The 18,808-nt window shown below is 30.6% G+C and overlaps 2 protein-coding genes and 1 pseudogene across 3 annotated transcripts; 2 read left to right on the top strand and 1 right to left on the bottom strand.

Moving 5' to 3' along the window:
- Window positions 1-222: 222 nt before the first annotated feature.
- Window positions 223-5,825, top strand: LOC140671793 (uncharacterized; annotated as a pseudogene).
- Window positions 5,826-10,283: 4,458 nt separating this feature from the next.
- Window positions 10,284-13,171, top strand: LOC140671851 (tyrosine-protein phosphatase 10D-like). 2 transcript variants are annotated; one of them, XR_012047802.1, is made up of 3 exons: window positions 10,284-10,486; window positions 10,571-10,954; window positions 13,112-13,171. XR_012047802.1 is itself a non-coding variant. In XM_072903516.1 (3 exons), the coding sequence occupies exons 1-3, from the start codon at window positions 10,321-10,323 to the stop codon at window positions 10,833-10,835; spliced, it is 381 nt and encodes a 126-aa protein (XP_072759617.1). In that variant the 5' UTR covers window positions 10,284-10,320; the 3' UTR covers window positions 10,836-11,272. The 2 variants fall into 2 exon arrangements, 1 of the variants encoding a protein (XP_072759617.1); XM_072903516.1 differs by lacking the exon at window positions 13,112-13,171 and having other exon boundaries at window positions 10,571-10,762; window positions 10,813-11,272.
- A 147-nt stretch (window positions 13,172-13,318) lies between these two features.
- Window positions 13,319-18,475, bottom strand: LOC140671852 (tyrosine-protein phosphatase 10D-like; the record flags this gene model as incomplete). Its single annotated transcript, XM_072903517.1, is given in 13 exon segments — window positions 13,319-13,853; window positions 13,971-14,073; window positions 14,536-14,763; window positions 14,766-14,840; window positions 14,932-15,198; window positions 15,313-15,673; window positions 15,764-15,810; window positions 15,813-15,926; window positions 16,043-16,392; window positions 17,422-17,629; window positions 17,711-17,728; window positions 17,731-17,985; window positions 18,211-18,475. Coding segments are annotated over 13 exon segments (2,664 nt in total), but the record flags the coding sequence as incomplete, so codon positions are not given.
- Between the last annotated feature and the right edge of the window lie 333 nt (window positions 18,476-18,808).

The following is an 18,808-nucleotide window of genomic DNA, read 5'->3' as shown; positions in this document are numbered from 1 at the left end:
CCTTAACAAGATCTTTATATTTTCTCAAGGTGTACTTTGTCCAGAAATCACATCTATTACAAATATACTTTGTCCAGCATAAAATGCCAGAATTGACTTAAATAGCTGAATCAATAATATTACTTGTTGTGAGTTATTCGAGCGCTGTAAGATCAATTTAGTTAGTTAAGATCACGCGTTATTTGCGTGGTAACTGTGCTCTCTCATTCCCTTTGAGGTGGGAGAAATTTGGACAAGGGAAGAGAGAGAGTCGTTGCTCACCCCAGTCGTTCTCGAACATGGTAAGATTCGAGTAGCGGAGTTCGTCTGTAGATCTGTATTAGAAAGGTATAAATTAATATGTGTCGCGTCGTCGTACTCAGATGGTATAAAGATTATTAACTATTGTGACGCAAATGACTCCAAGAAATGAAATGACATTAATTATCGTAAAAAATATAATAAATTATCGCATTTTGACGAAAGCGGTTTGTGCGGTGGATCGCTGCTTATCATTGTGCTCATCGTGTAATAATTTAATAAACCAGCAATAATAATAAACAAAAATTCATGAACATCATCATCTCTACCAACTTAATTTTCGAATGGCTGCGACCAAAAGGTTGTATCAAGGCTTATTTTATAAGATGGTGGTCAATAAAGAATCCAAAGGATAAGAGAACAAAAAACGTCAGCGAAACCAACGATAATAGTTTTAATAAGAATGCTGTGCAAATCAGAGAGATTCTGCTGGACAACCTAATGCTTGAAGAACAGTATGTCTTTGTCATCCATACGGTGTCTTATGGTTTAATTGGCGACATTGGTAATTTAACTACAAAAATAAGTGAGTGCACCAGCCTTTTTCTGTCCATCTTTGATGACAAACCTAAAATGCTAACAAGAAGGAAATTATTTTACTTCACACACTCAACGTCTAACAAAAAATATAATAGTTGACGTCTTACCAGAAGACTAGAAAGATTTGAAAACAAATGCTGTATTGAATGTCATTTATCACACAACACGTGAATAAGTTTGGACACTTTACTACATAATCGTGAATTAAATACTGTCATCTTTAATGGCAGAGATAAAATGTTACAAACGATTATTTAATTCCAATAATTTTATATTCAGTTATTAGTATTAAAAATTTGTATATAATTGTATTAACATCCAAATATTTAAATTTGTAGAGTACATTCCAGAGTACATTTCAAGCAAGTCAACATTTCCTAGCATTCGTGGAATTCCACAATGGATTTATAAGTAAGACAGACATTTCTGTGACTTTCAGTAACAAATATACATGTTTAGTATATATTTCTTTCAAATTTAACAACATATAAAAACGTTAATTCTGTTATAAATTTACTAAATATAAAACCAATAAAATTTTGTTTTCTTGGACAGATGGAACCAACCTGAATTTACACATGACATAATACAAGGTTACACAGTGCAGTGTTGGTTTATAAAAAATCACGAAATGATTCCAATCTGCAACGACAAAAGTATTCTCGCTACGAGATTTGAGAATACGGTGCAGAATTTAACATCTAACACGACATACTATTTTAGAGTACAAGCGCATACTAAAGTTGATGTTAGTTCTTACACAGATTTAAATGTATCAACCACACATGAAAATCCAATATCACATTTATTGACAGTATCGAATGATACGTCAACAACGTTGATGCTTTATAATGACATATGTAAATAACTCAAAGTTAAATTGCCTCCAATACAGATTTCTTGTTACCCAGTCAATGCAAAGATTGCTTGCATTATTTTGAAGGTGTGTTATTTTTGTGATATTATTTTTATTCATTTCCCATGTCATTAGATTTTTTGTGATATCGATCCAATAAATTTTATATTCCGCTATCGAATAAGCGACTTCTAACACATTTTGTACGGAGATATTAATTTTTTTGATTTTTGAATCCAGGTCCCATATATCGATACCGTTAACAACGTTGACCGTCAACCGGTATCGATATATGGGACCTGGATTCAAAAATCAAAAAAATTAATATCTCCGTACAAAATGTGTTAGAAGTCGCTTATTCGATAGCGGAATATAAAATTTATTGGATCGATATCACAAAAAATCTAATGACATGGGAAATGAATAAAAATAATATCACAAAAATAACACACCTTCAAAATAATGCAAGCAATCTTTGCATTGACTGGATAGCAAGAAATCTGTATTGGATAAAACTTGACTTTGATTTACTTATGTTTGTCATTATGAAGCTCGACTTAACAATGTGGCAAAATGGCATAGTCAAATTTGATAAGATTATAATCGAAACAAATTTCCATAGTTTAACTGTACTGCCATTTATAGGGTACGTTAACTGTCATCTATCTAAGCAAATGAACAATTTTTTCATTAAAGATTTGTGATTTATCTATAAATTTATGAGTTTGTAATTAGGATCATTTCTCTTAAAAGCCACATAAATTAACATATATTTATATGAATTTTGAATATTTACTACATTGCTATTCTTTAAATAATGTTCTATTTTCGGAAAAATGTTTAATACAATAACTAAAATATTTATATTTTTTAGAATTGTATATTGGAATTCGGATCAATTAAAGTTAATGCAATAGATTTCGATGGAAAACACGCACAAATCTTTCAAACGAACACATCCGATATATGCACCTTCTATTATGATGTATCAATTTTGCCAAGGTTATTCTCCATGACAATTGACGACATGAATATTGAAAAGCCTCTAATTTATTGGACATCGATGAACTACGTGATTGTAACAGACATTGATATTTGTATAAGCAATATCATTTTAAATGCCACAGATATTAACTATACAAAAAGTTTTAACTTTTTAACGTTGGACAAACATATACATTTCTATATTCAACAATGATGACATCTATGTTTTGAGAAAAATATATGCACGTTTCGAGAGCATAAATGCATTTAAATATATTCAAAAAATAAAAATGCCATACTCAATTACTAGATTTTATGCTTTCAGTAAATCTTGACAATCATATCCTCCGACCAGATGTCTGACACCTAAAAAAAAAGTTTACAACATTAAAATAATGGAAGTATTGACAAACAGCATCATTGTAAATTTTACGGAACCAGTTCGCAAGAATGGATGCGAAAAGTACAAGTTACCTACTACTCTATATACTCTCTACATAAGCCATTGTTTGGACAATGGCCTTAATAAGTCCAAGAAATTCAAAGTGCAGACGTATGAACGTTATTATGAAATTCAGAATTTAACGCCGCCTACAGAGTACGAGTTACAGTTAAAACTAAGCAATTTTTACGAAGATCAGTTATCAATGAATCCTATAATGGATTCGGATGACACACTATTTATTAGAACTAAGCCGGGCAAGCTTAATGCACCGGAAAACATAACGGTTCAAACTCTGACACCTACTATAGTGACAGTTCAATGGATGCCGCCCAAGAAACTGAACTGCGTGCCTATTATCTACGAAGTGCATTGGAGGTCATTTATTTTGATAGACGGAATACCACACACAGGCGAACAAGTAATTAAAATGCCTAAATATACGGCAGATGGCATGTTTTTTTACAAAAATTCAGTTGCTATCTGCATAAAAGTACTTGATATATGTGCGTGTATATCCAGCTAATTTCAGCGATTTTTACAACGACAGTTCAAGTAAGACCATTCGCACATACTTGGAATCGAACAATATCACTTTGAGCGGAGTCAGCATAAACACCATGAACATATCTTGGATTCCGAGTACCACTCTGACGGTTCTTTGTGCGTTAAAATACAAAAATGATTCGACAGAAAATTGACAAACAACAAACAATATTAAGGTGAACTATAAGAAAAAAGTAACATTCTACATAAAAAATTTTCAACCGGAAACTTCATATCAGTTTCGCTTGATACTGAGATATTTCGAATACGAGGAATATAAGATACCATAACACATATTAAATGTTTATTTGAAATCTAAAAATGTTTATCAAATTTTAAAAATTAGAAATAATAAACTTACAAGAAGTAGAAGTAAATTTTGAAACAAAAATATTAAAACCATATTTTTGCGTAATTAAGGTGATGATATTTCGAGCACTGCAACAGTATTTGCCGTTATAATTATTGTCGTTGTACTAATTTGCGTCTGCTGCTTTTATTATTGTAAGTATATTTGATATGTTACAACCTTTAATTTACAATTACCTTTAATTACAAATTCTATTGGATGCTATATATAGAGAGATTTTCTGAAAAAGTTAACTTATTGTTAGATATGAATATTACATATTATACATATATACTTATTGGTAGATAAGTATATTGTAATTTTAATAGTATATCGACAACGCAAGGAAGGTAATGAGCACAAGTTTTACCTCCTATTATGACCGACATCCAATTAGCAAGTTTAGATTTAATGCTTACCAAGAATATTATTCAGTTCAATACGTCATACAGACCTATGTCGCAACGTAATTCGAATCAATTGATGAAAGTCAAACGTGAGCAAATTACAATAATAGAATTTCTTGGTAGCGGCGCATTCGGAGAAATAAAAATTAATTTTCTAATGCAATTTTTTACGCCATTTATTTTTAGATGACAAAATATTAAAATAAGATATGTGCATTCTTTAATAAAAATAATTATAATAGCTTTTGCAGGAATAACTTTTTATGAGAGAGATTAAGTAACAAAATTTTTTGAAGCAACATACTTATTCACACTATTATTTTGAATTAAATTATATTATTATATCAAATAAAATATATTGTTAGTTGATATTAAACTATATATTTTTTAATGATGTATATTTAAATTAATGTTAAACATTTTACAGATGTTTCAAGGAAAAGTAAAGAATTTAGAAAACCCGGACATGGAAATACCCGCTGCTATAAAAATGCTTCGAAAAGATGCTTCTTTGTAAGAGAAAAAGAAATTTTTACAGGAGGCCAGGCTCATGAATCGCTTTCAACATAAATATGTGCTAAGATTGTTGGCCGTTTGCTTAGACAAAGATTCTCCGTTACTCGTGTTGGAATTAATGGAAAATGATTTGCTAATATTTGAGAGAAAGTCGAATATTGCAACCATCAAATTCACATGTTCTGCGTCTGCAAGATTTGCTCGCCATGTGCGAAGATGTTGCGCGAGGCTGTTGCTATCTGGAAGAATTACGTTTTGTACATAGAGATCTTGCCTGTCGAAATTGTTTAGTATTCGCGAAAGATCGCGAGAATCGTGTCGTTAAAATTGGCGATTTTGGGCTAACTAGAGATATTTACAGAGACGATTATTATCGTATGGTAAATATACAATTATAAAAAAAAATAGAACTTTTTAGAAATATATTTTATTTTTTTTGAAAAAAATGTTAAAGAAAAGTACATAAATTTTATATGTTTAAGGCAAGAGATAAGTATGCGGTATCTGTTTTAGCACACATATTTTAAAATGAACAACTTTAATCAGAGATTTTAGGAAAGAGGTATGGTTCCTGCTTGCTGAATGGCACCAGAATCTTTGACGACGAGAAAATTTACTTCCCAGACCGACGTTTGGTCATTCGGGGTATTAATGTGAGAAATTACATCGTTGGGTGAGCAACCCTATACTGGTAGAACTAACATCGAAGTGGTAGATTATGTGGGAGCGTCCCGTTTGACCACGTCACAATTGACTACAGCCACTTATATCGACCGATGCCTAGGGTCATCAGCAACAATTAACCAATCAGTCTCATTTTAAACTGGCCAATTGGCGACGTGGTCAATAGACTCCCACCCGATTATATACGCACGGGAGGCAGGTTGCCGATGCTCCTCAACTGTCCATCAGAATTATACCAGTTGATGACGCATTGTTGGAATGCAGAGAATGTCAGACCGAATTTTAAACTTTGTTTGGAAAATATTATAGCATTGAGAAAGGCCGTAGAAGATGCTCTACTGAGTCTAGTGGATATTACATAGTCAGCACAATTATTAATTTTGTAAATAATGAAATTTTTATGTATGTATATCACTGCCAGTGAAAACAAATTTTGACACATCTATGATATATTGATAATATCGCTATTGTTATATGCATCAATGTTTTTTAAAGACATTCATACATTTTCATAAATCATTTTCAATTGTATGCATGTATAGTTGTATACAAAATGTATATATTATATAAAATAATGATAAATTAAATAAAATGATATTTAAATTATTAAATATATAAACAAATATTTCTGTATTTGTACTGAATATCTATAAGAATAATTAAAGAATATTTTTATACAACAAACGTGATATCTTTATATCAAAGAAAAAATTTATTAACAAATAAAGATAAAACATTTAGAAAAACTTACGTATTTATTAATTATAATTTTTGATCAAACAATTTTTAAACAACAAAACCCTTTTTGAAGTAGTGCCAAGTATCTTTCTAAAACAAAATTACAATCAGAACGACAAAATCGTAATTCAGTCAAGTGTTTACTTCAAATTGATTACGCACATTGTCACTAATACGCTAATAATTCCAATAATATGCCCAATATAACCAGCAATCACAAAGCAATGCAAGCTTATGTTACTGTCCTCGAACCGCATTAGTCACATATTACAGACCGTCAAGAGCAACAGGCACGGATAGTGGGTCCTCAGAGCACGCATAATGTGTACATAAGAGAGACAATCGTCACAGTTATAGTTTTTAATAAAATAAAATACATAGAAAATATCTAAGTAGATTAAAACTTTGTGCGTGAATAGTGGTAGTTAAGATCTGTAATTCTGCGAGTTTCGGATTGTCTGTAATTTATTCAAGTAATAATTATATGTTAATTTTAATTGATTACTTATCTATTGTAGTAAGAAGAATTACAGAAGGGGAGACTAACATTTTTTTGTTTTCAGTCGAATATATATACATGTCAGTTCACAGCATCTTCGTCAACTTTTGTGGAAAAAAGTGAACGTTTATTTACCAAAAGTTTTATAATTTGAGCGTTTATAAGATGCATTGTAATCGGTTATAAAGAAAAATTTTGAAAAGTAACTTTGGAAAATATTTTACGAATAATATATCGAACAAATTTCAAAGAATAATATACGTAAAAACATCATATTGATTAGTACATTTGTATTATCCATAATATCGAAAAAATTAATAATTATAGCTAAACCGCCAAGGATTATTTATTTGTACAAAAGCTGATTAAATTCAAGTGTTACAAAAGGACAACTCTATTAAGTTAAATATGATATTATGTGTTTTACTAAAAGTGTTAATGTTAGCAAGAGTGGCCATCTTGTCGGATTCGAAAGATAGTATAGCTCCGAACAACTTTCAGAAAGAGTGCGTGTCCAAATCAAACTTACACACAGGTAAAAGATTGCTTTGTTAATTAAAATTGAATGTATTGTAAATAATACAAGTTATTTGTGTATATTTAATAATACAAGTATATTATTTAAATTAGTATATTATAATATATTGTTATGTCCTTGGGTATAATGTTCAACGTCATGTCTTGCCGCTTGATGTAAAGGATTGAAAATCGTCTGCGGGATTACGTGCAAGTTTCTTGTCAATAACGACGAATTTCACAGATTTTCAAGATAACTGTCAAGCTGTGCGGCCGTATCTTTAACTGCTCCGCTCTCTCTAATTCAAACGATTATTTAATACGCATTATGTTAGTGTATTGAACTGTGTTCTCATTAAAGTGATTATTTCTAATAAATCGCTTCTTCATTCGACGACTCGTGAGTGCCTTTCATGCCGTGCGTGTTCGATATATATATATATCGAGCCGGCGGACGTAACAATATTATAATATATATATAATAATATAAGTTATTTGTGTCTATATAATTACAATTATATAATACATAATCAAAACGCTTGATATTATGAATAAAAATGTATATTTTTTGTTAACTTCTCATTTTGAAATTATGACACAGTAAAATTAGATATTATATAATATTAAATTATGTTTAATTTTGTAGCAGTACATTAAAATTTAATCGTAATGTATGCTTTTGTAATTGATGTATTTAAGAATAGGAAGTTTTGATATATATTAATGATTTCGTTGATTCTGCTATAGTCTTTGTTACATTTATGACACATTTTCTGACACTTTTTCTAATTTATATTTCACTAATTTATCTGTATTGTCTAAAACAGTTCTCTAAATATTTATGTATTTTAATACTTTTCTATAACAAATTTAGTACCAAATTATATTTAATATTTAACAAAATCAATATATAGAAAATCATCATTTTTTTAAGTTTCGGATAGTTGCATGTGTATAGCTAAATATCGATATTTGTAAAATATTAATATTTATATTAATATTAATATTTATATCATTTCAATTGGCATTTTAAGTATCAATTAACTTTGGGATCAATATTTCAATCATATGCGCGATAACAGCCAGCACTAACTGCCACTTGATCTTATACGCAATTTATCTTTCAATGCATATCAATTTATATTTTGGACGAAGTATAGGAGTCAATTTATAACATTATTTTTTATTAGGATTTAAATTAAAAATATAATAAAAGAAGAAAAGTAAAAGTAAAATTATTAAATACATGAATAATAAATATTAAAATTAAATATTCAACAATCAATTAGCATTGTGGAAAAAAAAACTTTAACACTTAACTTTAACGTACACAATATAACACATACATAAAATAAATGGCGCGTGCGTAGCGCGCTCTTAAATTGTTCTAATAATAATAAAAAAATATATATTTATTTTTTAAATTTGAACATTGTTGAAATTTCCAATTATAACAATTATACTTTAAAAGGGATAAGTCAAAGTGGAGTTGTTTATTTGAAAAAATTAAAACCGAAGTAAAGAAACCGAATTATAAATAAAAAAAATCAAATTATTCATAAGTACAATTTTAAATGCAGCAATTAGAAAATGCTAAGCTTCTCATGAGCTATTTGCCAAAGAAAATAATTATAAATTATTCTTATTAGTTCTCTTATTATCTTATTCTTATGTAATTTCCTTTTTAATATACAAAATATATTTGATATATGTTATGTGCGAAGAAAGATGATTAAAGGGAAAATGCAGTTTATACTATTCGAAGAATAGATGCTTAAAGACGCGTTCTTAGATCGATTAAATTAACACTTCTGAAAAACAGATCAACGAGAAGAATTGATCCTTCGTTGTTTCGAACGTTCACTCAATGGTTCTTTTTTTAGTTAAATAATTAAATCTCTATTGGGTGGAATAAGATTCATCTTATATTCCATATTTAAAGAATATTCCATATTCTATATAATAAAAAATTTATACATGTTATGTATGTTTTAAAAGAAATATAGCTAGATATTTATTCTTTAACCAATAAAATTATTAATTATTTAATGTTCGTATATCAATCATCATTTGTAGCAAAATTCTTCATTAATGCATTAACAGTAATATTATAGATTCGTATCTTTCCTTTCGTTTTTTGGAAACCCGCTGTTTCCCAGTATGGATGATACTACAATATGCCCACGATGTATCAGAATTCATACTTGAGATTAATCGAATATATCTATATCAACATACCATTTGATCCCAATAAACAACTACCTTTTAATCTTTAGATTTTCACTTGAAACGTTTCAGTTTGAGTGAATAATTTTTCAAATATGACATACGCGTGCGAATTAACGGCAATTTCTATGTGGTTCGCTGCTCACGTACTCGGCTGATCTCGAGATCGAGATACCAGACAATCTAAATCAGAATAGGTCCTGGTACCGTTTAGATTACAATCCATCCGTTGGCTTTCCACCACCAAATAGTACTATAGCCGCTACCGAGATCGGTGATGTCATAAAGTTTAAGGGCTTGTCTGGCACAAGATACGTATATTGGTTGTATTATAGCAATAGTACTTTTCATGACTGGATGACGTGGACGGCCTCGATTATGACGCGTAAATCAATGTTGTTCGATAATAAATTTATTTTTAATAGCGCATTTTTTTAACGGCTCTCTTTTGTATAGATATGGGCAATTTGTTTTCTTCGCTATTTTGCGAATTAAATAATTTTATCGTTTAAAAAAACAATTTATTTTCTAAAATTAACGATTAAAAAGCATGCGATATAGATTCTTAAGTAAAAAATCAATTAAAATATAATTTTGTTTTTTTCATTAGCACCCGATCCGCCTTCAAACTTGACGGTATCGGTACCAAATGGAAAAACGGCGATCGTATATTGGTCACCTCCGGCCTCAGGGAATTATTCCGGTTTTGAATTGCGGATGCAAAGTTTTAGCGATAACCGATACCTCAAGATCAGAGTCCCAATCGACTCGGTGTCGTATACACTCGGAGATCTCACTCCTGGTGCTACGTATTCACTTCATCTCTTCACCGTGTTGGACGCCAAGAAGAGCGTTGCTTACACCAGCAAAAACTTTACGACAAGTATATATGTATAATTAAGAGTAATGCCTAAATATTTTTTCTGTAAATTTCGCATACAAATATGTCTCATTGAATTATTTTTAGAACCGAATACTCTGAGAAATTTTTATGTCTGGTTCAGGACCGAAACGACCCTGGAGATGATATGGTATCCGCCTACCGGAATATACACTCACTACAAAGTTAACATAGATCCGCCGGATGCCGTAGAATCCGTTCTTTATGTAGAGAAGAAGGACCGTCCTGCACGAGCAGCTTTTAAAGGACTTGTTCCAGGTCAGCTATTTGTTATCACGTAATTAAATGTTACAATGTATATGTTACAGAATATTTATACACATGCGTTTAAATTGAATCAGCTTTATTGCTTCCTTTTTCTGGATATACGAAGTGAAATTATTCCAAGTAGACTCGCGGAGAAAGAACGCATCTGCAGTTAAATAGCGCAACTCGTGAATTCCAAGACAAGTAAGTAGTACAATTATAGAGGAACGTGGGGTAGAACGGCACCGCGTACAATGGTGCAGAGTCGATATCTTTTTACAGAGATGCTACCATGTCATGAAATATGTTGCAATTAGGTGTCTCTTTCTGTGTGCTGTTATCAGTGGTCGTAATATTTTTAGTTGAAAGTTGTTCTAAATTATTTAATGCACTTACTGTGTTTTCCGCGACTGAATTGTAATTCTTCGATGTATTTACATAAGGTAAACAATGATAAAATTCTATTTTTTATTACCGTAAATACATTTATATTTTAAAATGATCTTTTCTTATTAATTTTATACTGTGTGTATGTAAATATTTATTAATTATAATTTTTTATATGATCAAAAGTAAATAAATACGTTTTGAGGCTTAATGAAATATTAGCCCACGTAATGTTGTACTTTTTATTTTTATACTAGAGAAAGAAAGAGAGTATACATAGATGCTGTCTTTCAAAATTAATACCAAAAATTATTACATTAAAGGATGTTTTTCTATGTTTTAAAGAGAAAAATATTTATTATAACAAGAGAATTGTTTTTATTTATTAATTTATAGTTATCATTTAAAAATACAAATCTATATTCTTATGTTCTATATATCATATTATAATATACAACTTTTAAGAAGTTTTAGACATTAATGTTAATGAAATAAACAAGTTTTGGAGGTAGTCCATTATAACCCGCATGAAAAGCATATCACGAAAATCTAGGCTTTTACTAAATTAATAATCTCATTTATTTAAACTATTATTTTATAATAAACTTGTGTTTTTTCTTATAGTGGATATCTCAAAGAATATTTTTAGTAAAAAAAAAGATCGATTTATTCTTTTTTTAATATGTTGAAAACTTATTCAATGCTTACGTTGGCCGTTCTACCCCACGTTCCCTTACAACAGTAAATTGTACAATAATTGGCCGGCTAGAGGAAATATCACTCTAACAAGAAACATGTCACAAGTGTCCAACACCGAATTGAATCTTCTTGAAATATGTTGTTAAAAGTTACAAAAATTTAAGACACACATATTTTTTTTTATACGTGCGCAATCTTATGTTTAAGAGTACTTAAATTTGGTGAAAAAAATTTTGGGTGGTGGAGCTTTTTTCAAAAAAATTAAAAAATTTTTTCTCATAGCTTTAAAATACTTTTCAAACCGTTAAACTTTTGTTTAATAACTTTTTTTCTATCTCTTATAGCTTTAACGATATTCGACTCCAAAAGAAAATACCGGTTTTTTTCAAAAGAGTGTTTAATCCCTTAAACATGAGATTGCGCACGTATAAAAAATACGTTTCTCTTAGATTCTTGAGTTTGACAACATATTATCAAGAGAATCAAATCGGTTCCGAACAGTTGTGACATGTCCCTTGTAAGTACAATTGTATCAATACCTATTTTTTCTAAAAACAAAAACAAAAAATTAATTTAAAAGATCTTAAGCAGGCCTGTCAAAGAAAATTATATACGTTAGAGAAATTAATTTATAAATAATTACTTATTATATTAGATAAATTTTAATTTATTCATTATATTAGATAATTAGCAAAGTATTAATTTAGGTCTAATTAAGTTGTGTATCAAACATATCATTTTCTACTTCTTAGTTTAATTTACTTGATTATACGAATATAAAGGAATTCGTTATCGCAACTGTTATCTGCGATATTTTTTCAAAAGTTAATTGTGCAATAAGAAAAGAATATGTTATATGAAAACATAAAGTAAAATTGCTTAGGTCTTAAAGTTTGAATCAAATCAATACGCAATAGTCTATTGATTTATATTCATGCGTTTTTCCAATTTTCATATATGCTTGACGTAATCAAATAACACTCAAATAATACTAATAGTTAAATTATTAACTCAACTTGATTGTGCCTTATGTATTAAATATTTAATATTAATAGACTTAGTTATATAGAAAATTTGGAACAAAAACACAGAGATTTTGGACAATCAAAGTTATTTGGTTTAAAGCTTGTCATAAATCAACCATTATTGATAAAAATAAAGATTAAAAAAATGTAATAACATAAATAGATATATCCTTTTAAAAATTACACGATTATTATAAGTAGAAATTAACGAGCCATATAATTATTTTTCTTAAGTTTCTCCATATTACAGGCAGAGCATACAACATTTCCGTGCAGACAGTTTCCGAGAACGAAACGTCCGCGCCCGTCACAGCTCAGCATCACAGTTCATTTGTTTCAATAGATGATAGTTAACGTATCCTATAAATGGCAGTACAGTAAATCTATGGAAATTTGGTGAAATTAAAATCTTATCAAATTTGACTATGCCATTTTGCCATATTGTTAAGTCGAGCTTCATAATAAAACTTGTAAATAACTCAAAGTCATATTGCTTCCAATACAGATTTTTCGTTATCCAGTCGATGCAAAGATTGGACACAGTATTATCAAGGCGACTTATTCTTATAATCTCCTTTTCATTCATTTTCAATGTCATTAGATTGCTTGTGAAATTGATTCAATAAATTCTATATTCCGCTATCGAAGCGGCTTCAAACACATTTTGTACGGGGAAATTAAATTTTTGAATTTTTGTATCCAGGTCCCATATATGGAAACCGTCTTGCGATACTGTCAATAATTGTGGTATTGGATTTTCATGTGCGGTTGATACATTTAAATCTGTGTAAGGACTAACACCAACTTTAGTATGCGCTCGTACTCTAAAATAGTATGTCGTGTTAGATGTTAAATTCTGCGCCGTATTCTCCAATTTCGTAGCGGGAATACTTTTCTCGTTGCAGATTGGAATCATTTCTTGATTCTTTATAAACCAACACTGCACGGTGTAACCTTGTATTAAGTCATGTGTAAATTCAGGTTGGTTCCATCTATCCAAGAAAACAAAATTTTATTGGTTTTATATTTAGTTAATTTATAACAGAATTAACGATTTTATATGTCGTTAAATTTAAAATAAATATACACTAAAAATGTATATTTGTTACCTGAATGTCACAGAAATGTCTGTTTTACTTATAAATCCATTGTGGAATTCCACGAATGCTTTGGGAGATGTTGGCTTGCTTGAAATGTATGCTGGAATGTACTCTACAAATTTAAATATCTGGATGTTAATACAATTATATACAAATTTTTAATATTATTAACAAAAAATATAATTATTGGAAATAAATAATCGTTTGTAAACATTTTAAATCTGCCAACAAAGGTGACAATAAATAATTCACGTTCGTGCAGTAAAGTGTCACAACTTATTCACGTGTTATGCAATCGATGACATTCGATACAGCATTTGCTCTCTAATCTATCTGGTCAGTCGATCGTCACAATTGTCACGTTATATACGCAATCTATACTCTGATGCGACTTATATTTAAAAAAAAATGCAAGACGTCAATTATATTTGGTTTTATTTTTTAAATATACTTTTCCTGACAATAAGTCAATTCAACGCTTAAACGTTGAGATTGTGAAGTAAAATAATTTAGCTTTTTGTTAGCATTTCAAATCTGCTATCAATAATGGACAGAAAAAGACTGGTACACTCACTAATTCTTGTGGTTATATTACGAATGTCGCCAATTAGACTATAAGACACCTTATAAACAGCGAAGAAATACTGTTCTTTAAGTATTAGGTTGTCCAGCACAACCTCTCTGATTTGCACAGCATTCTCATTAAAACTACTATCGTTGGTTTCGCTGATGTTTTTCGTTCTCTTATTTTTTGGATTATTCATTGGCCACCATCTTATAAAATAAACCTCGATACGACCTTTGGTCGTAGCCATTCGAGAATTACGTTGGTAGAGTTGATGATTTGATATGAGTTGATATTTGAAACTGGATTAGGCCCTAAAATGACAAAAACAAAGTCGCACTGTTAATTATTTAAATATACTATTAACTATTGCTAAAAATTATAGTATATATGTATTATACTTACTGGTTGTGTAATTCATTTGCAATGAATGCAGACTTTTAACGCCATAACTGACAGTATTTACTTGTATAATGTATCTCTCATCGGGTGTCATATCCACTTTCACTTCCGTGGCACGGACGTTTAAGGATTTGATCCAGTTATGGTCGTTTTGCGTACCATTTCTGACGAGATATTCGGTAAATATTGAATCCGTCGGAGCTTCGCAGTATATGACAAAAGTATTGCTTGTGATTTTCTCGATACTGAGATTTTGAGGTGGATGAGGCACTAAATGATAATTCTGATTATTAATAAGACTAACAAACTTGTGTGTTTAATACCAAATACTGCATTTAAATAAAATATAAAGTCTAATGAATTTAGAGAATGATTATTACTCACAAACAACTTGTACAGAAACACGCGGCTCGCTTCGAAGTCCGTGACTAATGGTGAAAACTTCGACTTTATATTTTGCACCAGGATAAAGATCTCTTAAGACAATATGCAACTCCGCAAGAGTGACATTTGCACTTGTGTCCGTGTCATCCCTTTTATGAATTACTTCATATTTCTCCTTCTTAGAAATGACATCGTTCTTCCAAGAGATGATCAAACCTTTTTCAATAGACTTTACATATACGATTACAGGACTGGCTGGGCGTGACGCTTGATATAAAACGGTTTCGTTTGACTCGACTTTATTGCTAATTGCTTGTACTGTTATGGAATAATTTCTTCCTGGCAGCAGAGTCAGAGTAACCTGTAAATTTAACAATTTCGTCAAAATATTAAATCCAAATGAATTAGGCAACGATTAAGAAAAATTATTTTATTCAATAATTTTTAAAACCTTTGTTTTATTAGTCGTCAAAGTATTAATACCATCAATCGTCTGTTTTCTTGGTATTGTAACTTGTAACTGTCTTGTGTACTGAAACTCCCCGGAGTCCAGAGAACTGTCACCTGACCAGCTTCTTCATCGATCGCTCTAAGATCGTGAACAAGTAGTGGCTCTAAGAATACAAAAAAAAAAAAAAAAATCATGAAACGTTGTATTTATTAAATAATCATGCAAAATGTACATCGATTCTAGCAGGCTCTAAATTAAGAGGAAATACCGACAACGTACTCAGAGTAATATTTCTTCTAGCCGGCCAACTGCTGATGTTGCCAGAAACCTTCCTCACGAATACTTTATACGTCTTGCCAGGCTCTAAGTTTTTGAATTCCCATTTGTTCTTGTTGTGTCGGTTTCGCCTAATAGGCGCAAGATTCCGATTACTATCGAGCGATATTTCATACATGTCGAACTCGGAAGTTCCATTGGGTGGATTCCAAAACATAGGGAAGGAAGTCGACGTTACGCTAGATTTATCGAAGGTTACATTGAGAGGACGCAACGGCACAGTGCGATACTGAGCTATGAGAGGGGCAAACGTTTCGTTCTCGAAAACTGTTTGCACGGAAATGTTGTATGCTCTGCTTGTAATATGAAAAAAATTAAGAAAAATAATTATATGGCTCGTTAATTTCTACTTATAATAATCATGTAATTTTTATAAATGGATATATCTATTTATGTTTAAATATTAATTACAATTTTATATCGCGATTTAATATATATAATAAATATTACACTTTTTTTAATCTTAATAGTCATCAATAATACTTGATTTATGACAAGCTTTAAACTAAATAACTTTGATTGTCCAAAATCTGTGTTTATTTGCTCTAAATTTTCTATATAATTGAGTTTATTAATATTAAATATTTAATATAAAACATAAGATACAATCAAGTTAAATTAATAACTATTATTTCAGTGCTTTTGATTACGTCAAACATATTTGAGAATTGGAAAACCGCGTAAATATAAATCAATAAAATATTTAGTATTGATTTGGTTCAAAGCCAAGTAATTTTACTTCGAGTTTTCATAACATACGCTTTTCCTATTACACAATTAGCTTTCTAAGAAATACCGCATATTACAGAATATAGAAACAGTTGCGATAACGAATTTTTTTACATTTATATCAAGTAAATCAAGTAAAATTAAATTAACAAGTAGAAAACTATATGTTTTATACACAACTTAAATAGACCTAAATGAATACATTTTCTAATTGTCTTATATAATTAGTAAATTAAGTTCTCTAACGTATATAATTTTCCTTGACAGGCTTGCTTAAGGTCTTGTAAATTGATTTTTTATCTTTGTTTTTAAAAAGAATAAATATTGATACAAAATTGTACTTAGAATGATATCTCCTCTAGCCGACCAACTGCTGTACAATTTACTGTTGCACAAAGGTACAATTGTCTTAGAATTCATGAGCTGCGCTATTTAACTGCAAATGCGTACTTTCTCAGCGATTCTACTTTGTTAGAATAGTTCGGCTACATATATTCAGAAAAAGGAAACATTAAAGGAAATTCAATTTCGCGTGTGTCTAAATATTTTGTAACATATATAATGTAACATATAATTATGTGATAACATACAACTGACCTGGAACAAGTTGTTTGAAATATGTTTGTGCAGGACCGTCCTTCTTCTCTACATAGAAAACGGATTCTTGATTCATGGCGTTTGGTGGATCTATACTAACTTTGTAGTGCGTGTATATTCCGGCAAGATAAGGTGGCTGCCATAGCACCAACAGCGTCGTTTCGTTCCTGAACCAGCCAATAAATTTTTCCGGAGTATTCGGTTCTAAAAATAATTCAATGCGATATATTAGTATGCAAAATTTACAGAAAAAAAAGTTTAGGCATTACTCTCAATTACATGTACTTGTCGTAAAGTTTCTGCTGTGTAAGCAAAACTCTCCTTAGCGTCCAACACAGTGAAAACCTGAAGCGAATACGTGGCACCAGGTGTGAGATGTCGGAATGTATATGGCACCGAGTCAACTGAGATGACCTTGGTCTTGAGATATCGGTTGTCGCTGAAACTTTGCATACGCCACTGGAAACCGGAATAATTCCCTTGGGCCGGAGGTGACCAATATACGATCGCCGTTTTTCCATTTGGTACCGATATCGTCAAGTTTGAAGGCGGATAATGTGCTAATGAAAAAACAAAATTGTAATTTAATTAAACTTTTACTTAAGAATCTGTATCGCATGTCTTTTAATTGTTTATTTAAGTAAATAAATTGTGCTTTTAGACGATAAAACTGTTTAATTCAAAAAGCAGTAAAGAAAACAAATTGTCTATATTTATATAAGAGAGTACTGTAAAAAAAATGCACTATTAAAAATAATTTTATCGCACAACATCGATTTACGTACGCGTCGTAATCGAGGCGGTCCACGTTAGACAGTCATGAAGAGTACTATTGCTGTAATACAACCAATATACGTATCTTGTGCCAGACAAGCCCTTAAACTTTATCACATCACCGATCTCGGTGGCGGCTATAGTACTATTTGGTGGTGGAAAGCCAACGGGTGGATTGTAATCTAAACGGTACCAGAAACCATTCTGGTTTAGGTTGTCTGGTATCTCGATCTCGAGATCAGCCGAGTACGTGACCTGCAGCGAACCACATAGAAATTGCCGTTAATTCGCACGCGTATGTCATATTTGAAAAATTATTCACTCAAAACTAAAACGTTTCAAGTGAGAATCTAAAGATTAAAAGGCATTTGTTTATTGGGGACAAATGGTATGTTGATATGGATATATACGATCTCAAGTATGTATGAATTCTGATATATCGCGGACATATTGTAGTACATCCATACTGGGAAACAGCGCGTTCCCAAATAACATCTACCCAATAGAGATTTAATTATTTAACTAAAAAAAGAACCACTGAGTAAACGTTCAAAACAGCGAAGAATCAATTCTTCTCGTTGACCTGTTCTCAGATTTGTCAATTTAATT

Source organism: Anoplolepis gracilipes, chromosome 12 (genome assembly GCF_047496725.1).
Source record: "Anoplolepis gracilipes chromosome 12, ASM4749672v1, whole genome shotgun sequence".
Lineage (NCBI taxonomy): Eukaryota > Metazoa > Arthropoda > Insecta > Hymenoptera > Formicidae > Anoplolepis > Anoplolepis gracilipes.
This window is presented reverse-complemented; position numbering and strand designations above follow the sequence as displayed.

What these genes read in the sequence shown, in the direction of transcription:
- LOC140671851 (XM_072903516.1), top strand. Translation starts at nt 10,321, where the DNA reads ATGCAAAGTTTTAGCGATAACCGATACCTCAAGATCAGAGTCCCAATC. An exon ending in CAGCAAAAACTTTACGACAA is followed by an intron (nt 10,487 to 10,570) that starts GTATATATGTAT and finishes AATTATTTTTAG; the next exon opens with AACCGAATACTCTGAGAAAT. An exon ending in TTTTAAAGGACTTGTTCCAG is followed by an intron (nt 10,763 to 10,812) that starts GTCAGCTATTTG and finishes TATATGTTACAG; the next exon opens with AATATTTATACACATGCGTT.